This window comes from Pristiophorus japonicus, chromosome 4 (genome assembly GCF_044704955.1).
Source record: "Pristiophorus japonicus isolate sPriJap1 chromosome 4, sPriJap1.hap1, whole genome shotgun sequence".
NCBI classification, from domain to species: Eukaryota; Metazoa; Chordata; class Chondrichthyes; family Pristiophoridae; genus Pristiophorus; species Pristiophorus japonicus.
Genome location: NC_091980.1, coordinates 255,018,723 through 255,032,795, shown reverse-complemented (window position 1 = coordinate 255,032,795; position 14,073 = coordinate 255,018,723). Strand labels below are relative to the sequence as shown.

The following is a 14,073-nucleotide window of genomic DNA, read 5'->3' as shown; positions in this document are numbered from 1 at the left end:
AATCATTCTCCCTCATCTGCACGTGCATGAAGATTCTGCCCCTCATCTCCATTTGTGCTCTGCATGCATGCTTTGTGCCCCTCACTACTTTTTTCATGCTGCAAGGTCATATGCTCATTCTTCCTCATTTCTTCCTTGCATCATCAAATCTGCCAGCATCCACACCATTGTCAGTCAGAAATCTTGCTCTTATTGCTGCAGAATACTTTTTTTTCCAATTATGTATTTTTATTTTGCAATGAAGCTCTGCATATTTTGTTCATACTGTTTCATTTCACTCTGGATGAAAGGAATGTTATACTTGCAATTCTTGCCACTCTGTTGTACCTAGCCCTCAGTACATAAGAACATAAGAATTAGGAACAGGAGTAGGCCATCTAGCCCCTCGAGCCTGCTCCGCCATTCAACAAGATCATGGCTGATCTGGCCATGGACTCAGCTCCACTTACCCGCCCGCTCCCCGTAACCCTTAATTCCCTTATTGGTTAAAAATCTATCTATCTGTGACTTGAATACATTCAATGAGCTAGCCTCAACTGCTTCTTTGGGCAGAGAATTCCACAGATTCACAACCCTCTGGGAGAAGAAATTCCTTCTCAACTCGGTTTTAAATTGGCTCCCCCGTATTTTGAAGTTGTGCCCCCTAGTTCTAGTCTCCCCGACCAGTGGAAACAACCTCTCTGCCTCTATCTTGTCTATCCCTTTCATTATTTTAAATGTTTCTATAAGATCACCCCTCATCCTTCTGAACTCCAACGAGTAAAGACCCAGTCTACTCAATCTATCATCATAAGGTAACCCCCTCATCTCCGGAATCAGCCTCGTGAATCGTCTCTGTACCCCCTCCAAAGCTAGTATATCCTTCCTTAAGTAAGGTGACCAAAACTGCACACAGTACTCCAGGTGCAGCCTCACCAATACCCTATACAGTTGCAGAAGGACCTCCCTGCTTTTGTACTCCATCCCTCTCGCAATGAAGGCCAACATTCCATTCGCCTTCCTGATTATCTGCTGCACCTGCAAACTAACTTTTTGGGATTCATGCACAAGGACCCCCAGGTCCCTCTGCACCGCAGCATGTTGTAATTTCTCCCCATTCAAATAATATTCCCTTTTACTGTATTTTTTCCCAAGGTGGATGACCTCACACTTTCCGACATTGTATTCCATCTGCCAAACCTTAGCCCATTCACTTAACCTATCTAAATCTCTTTGCAGCCTTTCTGTGTCCTCTACACAACCCGCTTTCCCACTAATCTTTATGTCATCTGCAAATTTTGTTACACTACACTCTGTCCCCTCTTCCAGGTCATCTATGTATATTGTAAACAGTTGTGGTCCCAGCACCGATCCCTGTGGCACACTACTAACCACCGATTTCCAACCCGAAAAGGACCCATTTATCCCGACTCTCTGCTTTCTGTTCGCCAGCCAATTCTCTATCCATGCTAATACATTTCCTCTGACTCCGCATACCTTTATCTTCTGCAGTAACCTTTTGTGTGGCACTTTATCAAATGCCTTTTGGAAATCTAAATACACCACATCCATCGGTACACCTCTATCCACTATGCTCGTTATATCCTCAAAGAATTCCAGTAAATTAGTTAAACATGATTTCCCCTTCATGAATCCATGTTGCGTCTGCTTGATTGCACTATTCCTATCTAGATGTCCCGCTATTTCTTCCTTAATGATAGTTTCAAGCATTTTTCCCACTACAGATGTTAAACTAACCGGCCTATAGTTACCTGCCTTTTGTCTGCCCCTTTTTTAAACCGAGGCATTACATTAGCTGCTTTCCAATCCGCTGGTACCTCCCCAGAGTCCAGAGACTTTTGGTAGATTGTAACGAATGCATCTGCTATAACTTCCGCCATCTCTTTTAATACCCTGGGATGCATTTCATCAGGACCAGGGGACTTGTCTACCTTGATTAGTTGCCAGTTCCAACTCCGGTTCCTCTGAATTCCTCCCATGTCACATTCCTCCGCTGCATTACAACAGCATAACTTCTGACTCACCGTGTGCATTGCCATGGCTAGTGTATGTGTGTGTGTTTTTCTTTACTTGTAGGGTATATTTTTTAAATTGCATTTCTACAGTAAAGTGGTGAATGATCTAGTTGATTCAGTACTTATAAATGTTTGGAGGGTGCATTAATATTTCCCAAAGCCACTTGAAATGGACTTTGCATCTCCGAAGGTGTTTTGACCACTATACCCGTACTGAAAATCTCCCAAGTCACAATTTGAGCTATCCAAGCTCTAGATATTAATTGCCTGATAGTGTGCAGCTCATAGTCACTATCAGAAGTTTGAAAGTGACTATCAAAAAATGTATTGTTTTCTCAATCAATTATCATTGATACAGAATGCAACATTTCTTGCTAAAGAGCAAATATTGTGAGTATTAATAGTAAAAATTAGTTGTACATTTAATCATGAAACTATATTATGTAACATTTTATATGGTAGATTTTGATTTGATAGAAGCTTCATTTTATACTCAGGAAAACAATAGTCTGAAATATCTTTTAATCCCATGTCTCTAGTGCTGGCAGATTTGGAGCCTGTTTCATACCAGGCCTCTGTAAACAAACCGATGTGAATTTGTATGCTTCAAGACCTGGACTTCGGCTATGGAAATCAGATATACAAGGGGCTGTTCAGTCAACTCTCATTTTAAAAGACGTATTTGCAAGTGGAGTGAAGCCATTTGAACTGTTTCCTCGAGCAAGTTCGGCAACTGGAAGCAAAGATGTTATTAAGCCAACTGAGAGAAACCTTGGGCTGTTGAATTGCTTCCTACATGATGGATGGGTGCTAAGCTGGAATGAGACTAGTATTTATTTGATGGATGCAGTCCACCAGGTATGCAAAAGGCAAAGCTGGTATAATCTAGGTAGCTGCATTTCTGTCGTGCTGTAGCATGAATGATAAGTTGCTCAGTAGTGATTAGTGTTCCTTGATTAATTCTCATTCTGTGTGGCTGTAAATATGAATTTTAAGGCAACATAATGCTTGTTGGGAACTAATTGAGGACTTTAAACATGATTCCAAGTTGATATTTTATGCAGCTTTTTGTTTGTGACGACACGATGTAATACAGGCTGTTCTTTGTAGTTCTAGAAAGTACGATTACTAAACTAATTAGCATTAATTCTGCGTTCATGGAGAATACTGCGCAGAGAATTTTCAGGGTCGGAATTGGTCGATGTACCGCCCAAAAGTGCGATTTTGGTCAAAAAAGACTGACATACCGCTCGGCGGAATATTCATCATTGACATACCGCTGAGTGGTATGCACACCGTCCGCCGTGCAGGAACGCCCGCATACCGCTCATAAAGTCCGATTTTCATCGCATACCGCCGACATACCGCCGGAGCTGCATACCATCCTGGAAAAGGTGGTTTTACACGATGTTAATTGGGCGAAATGGGCGGAGTGCACGGAGCTGCCATTTTGGAAATCGGGAACTGTCAGCTAAAGCAGCACCTCTGTATTTCTGAGGCGAACAGTGATTGTACTGATCAATTTAGAGTGGAAAAGGTATTTTTATTGTTACTGAGTAACTTATTAAGATAGAAGGCATTTTAGTTTTTTTTTCATCAAAAAAAATTTTGTGGAGATTTAAAAAGAATGGGGCCTGTACTATCTCAGCCTGTATTGCTGACAACCTGTCTAATGGAGGAACCAGATGTGAGAAGATTTATTGAACAGAGTTATAGAGCTGTGTTAAAACATTTATGTAAAAATCTCAAAAATATACAACAATTTGAAAACTTTGTCAAACTTATAACTATAAAACAACTGTGACAACTTTAACGACAACTTTAACAAACTTTCGCAAATCAATTATTCAATGAACAAGTACAACAAAAAGACCTTTTACTGTCCTCGACCGCGTGCTACTTTCTTACTCCCGCCCTTCCCTTTCCCAGTGCCCCTGAGCCTGGACCTCCCCGTGCTGGTACCAAGCCGGCGTGCAGCATTGCACCACACGTGCTGTTGCTGTCATTGGGGGTCAGATATTACAGGTGCAATAAATGGGGCCTCAGGAGAAGCTCTAATTTGGAAGGCACGACTTCAGGGCTGAAAGATGATGTCAGCTCCCCATCCTCGGGTGCTGTCGACCTGACTACTATGGCACGGCGGTGGAGGGGGTTCCGTGCCATGTCCCAATCACGTCGATTGCCGCATGGCTTCAACGGCATCGGCAGTTTGCTCCATCACTGTGATCATACGCGACATATCCTCCGACCGCCGCTCTGATAGAGCCGTGATATTTGTGGCTATCGTAGTCATGGCCTTGAGCAGCTCTTGACATGTCGACGCTGGTACTATATCCTGGTACACGCCTACAGCAACAGACCTTTGCTGCACCAACCTCGGTCGCTGCGGCAAAGGCGCTGCAAAACTGGGGGTGCCTTGCTGTGCACAGCTTGGTCCTGCAGAATCAGAGGAGTCATGGGGAAATCCCTGAATATAGACTCCGTGGTGGAGGATGTTCCAGCTGTCCCACATGAAGCTGGTGTATCCTCCTCCATCTTCACCCCCACTTCCACCTCCACTGGCTGCAGGATCAGTGGCTCTTCCTCTTTCTATTCCTCTTCGTCTTCCTCATCTCTTCAAGCGGTGAAGTCGGGAGAGGGCTGGATGACACCAGAGGTGGAGGCAGTGGGTCTGTCGTCTGTGTTGGTGTGGTCTGAATCATCCAAGTCTGGAAGTACAAAACAACATTTTAAAAAGCTTGGCACCAGGGGACATGACATGAGAGGACCTCAACACAGACTGCATTTTATTCAACTTATCATCTTGTGTGAGTGGGTCAGCTCCAATGCCGGTGGTGGCGCGGTTGCTATCCCCAACCAGGGACGGGGCACGAATCTTGATGTCAGTCAGAGGCTCCTGGGTTGTGGGTCTTCCCCCCCGTACCCCGCTGATCGGCTGCTATTGCAGATGTCTTCTTCTGCAGAAAGTAAAGTAAATCAAAGTAAAAATCTTCAATCCAGTTAACATTGCAGACACACAGGGTCTCTCTCTCTCTCACACACACACACACACACACACACACAAAAAACATTGCATTGATCCTCTTGTCATTGCCTGAAAACACGAATACATCGTTGTAACCTTAAGGTAAATAACATCATCCGTGTGACATGAACCTACATTTACATGGGAGGTGCATAAATAAAATCATTACTTTTGCTACTCTCCCCAGGTCGTTCCATCTCTTACGGCACCTTTCCCCGATGCATACCATGGGACTTTTGGAAGACACAGCCTTCCCGATCTCATCCCATATCCTGTTGTACTCCTTGGGGGGGTGGGGGGGGGGGAGTCTTTCCACGACCACCCTTCGTTAGCTCGGAGTACCTCTCTGTTATATGCTCGAGAAGGGCAGGTAGCTCCATCTCGTCGAAGGCAGGCGTCCTCAACCTCCCGTCCCTTTCGATGTCTTGCGCTTTGATTTTTTTTAACCCTCCTATAATATTTCTGTTATGATTTTTGGTTTGTTACATATGTCTTATTCTTCAAACTATAGAATTATTAGCTGTGCGGAATATTTTTTAACTCTACAATGTGTTTTTAAAGTAACTGCCCGTCGACTAGCTTGCTGCTCCTTCTCACTCTCTCATCCTCCTCTTCAAGTCAATGCGTGTGCGCGAGTGACCCCTGATCCCCGAAATCGCGGGTAAAACGCTTCTGTAAAAAAACAGGAAAAAGAAATTGCGCATGCGCAGTTCAGTACCGCACCGTACATCGAAGAGAAAGTCAATTTGGATCGACTACTAGGTTACATACCGCACACTGCAGACTGCTAGCATACCGGTGACATAACGCCGAAAAAATTGACACATTTTGTCCTCTTCAGTCTTGGCGGTATGCTATCGGTTTGAAACGACGCACCGCCGAGAAATGGGCGGACCTTATGCATCGGCCAGTTTTGGGCCCACAGTATAGAGTGTTTCTCTTTAGCACCACCCCCCTACCCCCGTCTACAATTTCAAGAAGAATTCGCTATCTTCCTGTTTTGTTTCTGCTAATTGAACTCCTGTTTGTAATAAATTGCTATCTGGCTTGTGTGACAAACAAATTTAACTGCACTAGTAATCTTGTTATGGTATAAACTTCATTGAATAGTTATATCTGCCTGGAAAAAGGAACACTGGTTGACTGTAAGAGGTTATTCCTCTTTTCTGATGCGTTTCTAGAATTCTGACTTCCTCCTGGTCAACTATAAGAGTATGTGGAAGCATGCAAACATAGTTGCTGGTGAAAGTACTGTAAAAATGCAGATTCATTTCAAATAAGATCTCTTCTACAGAAGCTAGTGATTTTTATAAAGGTATATTCAAATGATTTATTTTGTTTTGGAAGCATTTTCAAAAAAATGACTAGGTAAACTAACAGACTTCAAAAAGATGGTTAAAGTTGTTTATTACTTCAACATCTTAATTTTAAAAAAATGCTAAAACTATTGCAGGAAAAAAGCAGACATTTCTCCACATTATTGGCAGGCACAGATCCAGGGCTCTCCTCCCTTCAGCTTTGTTCTGTAGTACAGAAGGTGACAGTGATCTATGATCAAGTGAAGTTTTGATCATTAAATTGGAAATCTTGCTACATTACACAAAAAGGATATAATTTTGATGTATTAAAATCTTATGTCTGCCCTCGCCCTGTCAACCTTTTTGCCATTATAAATTCCTATGTCTCCATTTATTATGAAGAATTGCTTATGTAAACTCGCCACACTGTGATTAAACCCTCCTGCCAATGTAGACACCGTAGGAGGTAATAATTAATGTGCCAAGTTTACAAAGGTAGTTCCCATTATAAATGTCAACGGGAATTTATAATGGAATATAAAAATAAGGACAGAATATATGATTTTTAAAATTGTGTCTCAGATTATATCTGCACTCCCTAATCCAATTATCCCCAGCCCTCTAACCCCCATTTCACCTGAAGACCATGCTTGATCTTGACTCCCATATGCAGAGCCAAGGGAGGTTGACTGACTAGCAATATATTTCAGATCTTGCATATGTTCCACACTTTCTGCCCCATTAAGATTACCTCCTGTGTCGCAATTTTATGTGACCATTCATAATGGTAAAACGCAAAGTAAATATTTTGTAATAGGACAATTGTATTTGCTTGTAGTTGTCGACATGCTGCCACCAGGTGGCATTCAAAATCGAAAATTAAAAAACTTTCATTTGTATGGTTTTCATTTCTTTTGTCTGCTCAAAAGCACTTTGCAGCCAATTATTTACTTTTGAAGTGTAGTTATTGTTACGTTGGCAGAAATGGCAACCAGTGTGTACACAGTATGGTCCTCCAAATAGGAAAGTGATAACATGACCAGAAAAGTAAAAACCCACTGGATCCAAGGGACTAAGCTGGATCCAAAATTGGCTCAGTAGCAAGAAGGAAAGGGTATTGATCGACTGGTGTTTTTGTGACTGGAAAGCTGTTTCCAGTGGGGTTCTGTAGAGCTCGATACTCGGTCCCTTGCTTTTTTGTGTTATATATTAATGATTTACACTTCAATGTAGGGGACATGATTAAGAAGTTTGCAGATGATACAAAAATTGGCCATATGGTTGATAGTGAGGAAGAAAGCTGTAGACTGCAGGAAGATATCAATGGACTGGTCAGGTGCACAGGAAAGTGGCAAATGGAATTCAATCTGGAGAAGTGTGAGGTAACGCATTTGGGGAGGGCTAACTAGGAATAAATGGTAGGCTACAGAGAAGTGTAGAGGAACAGAGGGACCTTGAAGTGCATGTCCACAGATCCCTGAAGGTAGCAGGACAAGTAGATAAGATGGTTAAGAAGACATATGAGATACTTTCCTTTATTGGCTGAGGCATAGAATATAAGAGCAGGGAGGTTATGCTTGAAAACACTATAAAACACTAGTTAGGCCACAGCTAGAGTACTGTATACAGTTCTGGTCACCCAATTTCAGGAAAGATGTGATTGCACTAAAGAGGGTACAGAGGAGATTTATGAGGATATTGTCTGGACTGGAAAATTTAACTATGAGGAAAGATTGGATAGGTTGAGGTTATTTTCTTCGGACAGAGGAGGCTGAGGGGAGACTTAATTGAGGTGAATAAAATTATGAGGGTCCTAGATAGAGTGGATAGGAAGGACCTATTTCCCTTAGCAGAGGGGTCAACAACCAGGAGGTTAAAAGTAATTGGCAGAAAGATTCGAGGTGAGTGCAGGAGAACTTTATTGACCCAGGGGATGGTGAATGTCTGGAATTCACTGCCTGAAGGGATGGTAAAGGTAGAAACTCTAATCGCATTTAATAAGTACTTGGATACACTTGAAGTGCCGTAACCTAAAGTGGCTATGGACTAAGAGGTGGAAAGTGGGATTAGGCTGGATAGTTCTTTTTCTGTGCCTTAAACGTCTATGATTCTATGACCAGTTCATCTGTTTTGGTGGTATTGGTCAGGGGACACTGGCAGAACTTTCCTGCTCCTCTTCAAGTGATGCTATGAGATTGTGTCAAATACCTTATTTTGTAATGCATTCTTTTTCTACCACTACAAAATATTTAAATCAACTTTCAGTATTAAACAAAAAAAGTAGATTACATTAGTGTGTCATTAGAAAATAAGCTAGGCAGCTTGATTTCCAGTCTCTGTCAAGTTATGGATCTAAGCATGGAATACCACAATGGGTTTCAAGATCCATGTTGGGGAAAGGGAAGTAGGCTAGGATTCTATTACTGATTGCCATCTGAGAACCCCCGCTGTGAAGCCAACCCCACCGTCAAATATTCTACTAACACTAATCCCAAAGCATTCACAAGAACAGTGACCACTTGTACAAATAACTAAAAAATGTTGGCACCCATGGAATCATATCCTGGCAAGGAGTGAATGCTTTCAGAAAAAGGGAGGAGGAGAAAAATTGGTGTAGAGAGGGATGGGAAAGGATGCAGCTTAAAGCTCTTGTTGAAAAGGATACAAGTGGTTTCTGTCAAAATGCTTCAGTTGAAGAAGCTGTTAAGATCTTGGCTAAGATAACAACCAAAAAGATGAATGAACAGGGGATAAAACAGCTCAACTCTCAAATTTGATAAAGCTGATTTGTAAATGGAAACAAACTGAAAGAAAAGCCAGTTATGACCTAAATGAACAATGATCAAATAGCTTTTAAATTCGAGTACAAAGCTACGCTGAAGAAAACAGTGAGAGAGAAAAAGAACTTCTGATTGAAAGAAAAAATATTTGATCTTTTTGACAAAGAGAAAAATATATAGGTACACCTGTATTGGAGAGCTAGCCTGACCACTGGATGCAGTAGAATTTGGGGGGGTCATGTATCTACTTTGGTTCGTTAAAAACAAAACCGCCAAATGGCTGACCAGTCAACTGGGATCACCATTTTCATTGTTTAAGGCATAAATTAAGCACATTCTTGTAAATTTCAGACCATTTCAGCAGTATACTGAATAGTGCAGAGGACTTTAAGGACAGACTGGAATAATTTCTTGAAACCTCTAAGAACCTATTATAAAAACAATTAGAGATGCTTGAGGCATCTCTAACTCTGAGTGGGGTCAGAAATGCATAAACTCAAGGCTTAAATGGACTACCAAGTTGGAGCACTGCCCTGTCATTCTTCTGATTTGGGTTCATATTTTCTATGTTTCTATTGGCGAGAAAGCAGGAAGGGGGTACTGAAGTTTAATGTTCAGCCATGAACTCATTGAATGGCGGTGCAGGCTAGAAGGGCTGAATGGCCTACTCCTGCACCTATTTTCTATGTTTCTATGTTTCTATATTCAGTTCAGATTGATGGGTAAAGCTTTTCTGTAATGGCTTTAAGGGTCCTAAGTAAAAATAATTTAGGAATTTATTACTGGGTGTGACAGCACAGTGCAAAAATACTTACAATTTGTTGCGAAGTTGCCAATGTTGCTCAGAGGAGACAAGATGTGGAAAATGGTCACACTGGTGCAAACTTGGAGCAGTTTTGTGTTGTGCTTATGCCCACTATGAACTGGATTAAAACTGAGATTCATTTCAATCAGCAGCCCAAGAAGACTTTTACTTTAGTGTGCCTATTTTTAAAATGGGTTTAGACCATTTTAGTTTATAGGTCATCATAAGCCATCATGGAACCAAATAGCTATTGGCCTTAAACAATGAAAATGGTGACCTCAGTTGACTGGTCAGCCAGTTGGGGGGTTTGTTTTAAATTGTATGCATGTGGGGCATTTTCGGCCAAAAAATTCAAAAGGCAGAGAACTTGCAGGGCCTTCTATTGTATTGTTCATTTAGAGCATCATATTTTAAGAGATGTAGAATATTTACAAAGTTGTCTACTATTGTAATCTGATGGTGATATTTTACAGAGCAAGAGCGAATTAGGGAATATTCTTTGCTTTGTTTTTGAATGATACTTGTTAATTTCTGATACATTTCTACTGCTGAATATTAAGTTAATAAATAATGAAACTAAATGGCCCTGGATGCCTCCGACCACAAAAATCGCTACGAAAGTACCTGGTGGTCCCGGAGGTTTGGAGGCTTGCAGTCCTGGGCCTCTACGTGAAGGCCTTCGTCGAGGCACACATATCCCAGGAGCATAAGGGTTTCACGCATCACTGGGATCACGTGGGCCGGCTCAACTTATCAGAGCAGGGGGATCCCCATTCATACTTATGTGAGTTCCGTATATATGGAATCACCATAATTATGAATGGGTATATCCCCAAGAGCACACACACTGAAAATACATTTTTAAAAAATCACATATTTCAAATGAATAAAAATGGAATTTAATGAATTATTTAAAACAAAAATTTAATTTAAAAAAATTACATATTTTAAAGGGTCTAAAAATCAACTTACCTTATTTAACAGGATTTTAATAGGTTTAAATTAGTTTTTTTAATGTATTTTTATGAATTTTAAAGGTCTTGCGCTGATAAAAGCAGGCCTTATGCTGTTTTTTTCAGTTGTAAGAATTTGAAGGACATTCGTTGGGCAAATCGCCCAACTCTCCGCCCACGGAGGCCCTTTACTTTCGGATGCAGTGAATCTGTCACGCGTATTCTTGACAGATCGCAAGTTCTAGGTTTAGGTGCATGCACTTCGCATACCTAAGCCCGGAACTTACGCGGCTCCTACTGGTGCGTGCACACACCCTTCGCACCCGTAGGGGCCTCAAGTTCAGGCCCAATGTGTTTTTCAAGCTAAAAATGTTTTCTAGTACTCAAAAGGGTTAAATTGATGAAAGACAAGTCATTCAAATGACTATTTTATGTTTTAATATTTAATACATGACATTTGCAGGCTCTGATTGGTGGATTGGAAGGATTCAGTGGTATTGTGTCTGTTTCCTGCACAGAAGATGAGATTTTCATATTGACTGATGACCGTGATATTATTCGGATTGCCAGTAAGCCAGAAGGTTTGATGACAAAAGGTAAGAATCGTAGCTTCATTTAAAGATAATTTCAAGCGGGGAAATCCGCCATGCAGCATGTTACTGAGTCATACAGATCAGGAAAAATGCCAGATTGGATGCCTGGTTTCTGCTTAGTTTGCTGATTTTTGGGAATTGAAGTTGGCCTAGGTCTCGGGGGTGGGGGAGGGGGGAAGGAATCGAGCAAAGTAGTATTCCTTCATGGAGAATGTCTAGATATCTGGTGAAGACAGGATCTGTGAATTTGTCCCTCAACCTCCATCGCAGTTGAAACGGTTCATGACAATCACTGTCGAGACAAATGCATGAAGAGTGACCATGTTGTAAGTACCAGAAGGCTACAGATTTCCATGGAACTGTACCCAACATAATTCACCGCATCAGTAGAGAAGAGGATAAAATGGGATAGAGGGAAAGGAGAGACCTAATTTCTGGTTCCTTTTAATGCGCAAAAACATATGTTTGAAACTGTTTCGGGTGGGGGTTGGTGGGTGAGATCAGAAATCTGTTGCACAATCTACTAATTGTCCAAAAATTGCTGAAGATTTTTGTAACCCAAATCATGAGTTTTCTCATTTGGTATAGCCCTATATAATCCTATATGGCTGTGTTTCCCAAATTCGTAAAGGTTTTCACATGATAATAACTGTCATGTCAACATGTTTTTTTCTTCAAGTGTTTATTTACTGTGATAATCAAAGTCCATGTTGATTTCCACATTAAAGGATTGTGTTTGACGTGAAAATTAGAATGGACTTTGGTAAGCAACAAAATCATTGACTGTGAAAAAAACCTTTCTGAGGAAAATTTGTTAATGTCCCCACTTTAATTTATCTTGATCTTCTGAAACTCTATGAACATCTGCCATTTCCAAATGGTGTAGAAGAGAAACATTGGGTATGACTTTCCTGATATGTTAAAGAATGACCCAAATAACTTGCAATTAATATGGCCTGGATTTTCCTCCTTGGGCACATCACGGAAGTTGGACCCGAAAATGTACCCAAGTTTCCTCCCAATCTCATTTGAATATGCTGGAACTTAAAATGGGCATAAATCAGCATAAACAATCGAGGCCCAAGGAGATGCTAAACCCACACCAGTATATTTTTCTTTGAGTTTTAAAATTTAAGTTTTAACTCATTTAACCATCATTTATAAGAACCTGCAATTGGGGAAGCTTTTCAACTTTTAATGCGACTTATACTTATGGCAAAAAATGCATTAAAGGAAACAGAAAGTACAGAGGCTATCTCGGTGAAGATTTTTTTTTTACAAACGTTGAAAAATTACAATTAAAATACTAGAAAAATTATTTGTTTCCTGCTTTGCCTGAAAATTTGGTCGCAGTGTCAAAAGACCCCATGAACAAGCGCAATTGAAGAATACTTACATTTGAGAGACAGGGGCGTGGCCAGTTCTACGGGAGGAGATTCATTCCGATATAGGGTTTGACGGATAGACGTAAAAGATTGAGGAGACTTGGGCGTATTGCAGTTGCCCAAGGTTCCACGATCTTTTAAGCCAAGTAATTTGTTTGCAGTGTCCAATGCTAGGGACGCAGGTAAGCTTGGGGGTCCGGGGCAAAGCACTCCTGCTCCTCCTAGCCCACAAATAGTACTGTAAGGGCACTTGCCTTTTTTCCCAAAGCTATCCTCGTCTCCCTTGAGCAGCTGGGTTTCCCAAGGCCTGGGAAATCAAGCAGGTCAGGGTTAAACATGTAAGGGAAGTTAAATGTGAGGCTCCCAGCCTCAGTATAATATTTAAATGCCCAAACCCCTTCTGGATTGGTTGTCCTCGCCTTGTTTTGCCTCCATTAAACTCAGAAGTGGGCAGGTTGAGGTCAGGTTTTTAATTTTTTGCGTTTTTTTACATCTCACCCAACCCCAACACATCCATTTTTGTAAAATTCACCCTCATGTTGCTACACTATTGGGCTGAAAGCAGTGGTTTAACTCAGGCGATGGTTGTAATTGTATTATTATAATCATTTAAATTGCACTTATAACATCAAAGTACCTTTTTGAAGTACATTAATGTCAGCAAAATATTCGCAAATGCAATGAGATAAATAACCTGTTAATGTTTTTTTGGTGGTATTGGCTCAGGGAGGAATGTTGGCCAGGCCACTAGGCAGCCGTTCTAATTTCTCATAGTGCCAGAATAGGAACGTGGGACCTCTGTTTAAACTCTTGTGTCTATATTTCTGTTTAACCTCTCATCTTTGTTTCATTAACTCATTACTATTATGATTTGTATGATTATTTTGATTTGTTTTTGTTTTTGCATAAAATATTAAATAAAAAGTTAAAAACGGAAATTTGTTACTAAATCCAGAGACTTTTATAATGCATATTACACCTAGTTTTATCCATAATTTCAAATGTAAATGAGTGCATATGAAAATCACTGCAAATTCTGGTTCTTAAAACATTTTCTCACAAAAGCTGCACCAATGCTCAAGCCTATATTTCAATATATGCAAAAATAATACAGTAATAAAAATATGATCCAGTTGGAATTTGATGTTTCCAGCTTAGTGATGGGAAGAGGAATGAATGTCCTAGTGTCTATATTTTCCTGTTAGCCGATTGACCCAAT

General features: G+C 40.8%; 1 protein-coding gene across 1 annotated transcript in view; it reads left to right on the top strand.

Moving 5' to 3' along the window:
- tecpr2 (tectonin beta-propeller repeat containing 2) overlaps positions 1–14,073 on the top strand; it is a 139,850-nt gene that overhangs the window by 35,963 nt on the left and 89,814 nt on the right. Inside the window, exons 6-7 of the mRNA XM_070879345.1 lie at positions 2,555–2,873; positions 11,340–11,472. Coding sequence (XP_070735446.1) covers positions 2,555–2,873; positions 11,340–11,472 — 452 coding nt within the window. The remainder of the gene's footprint in view (positions 1–2,554; positions 2,874–11,339; positions 11,473–14,073) is intronic.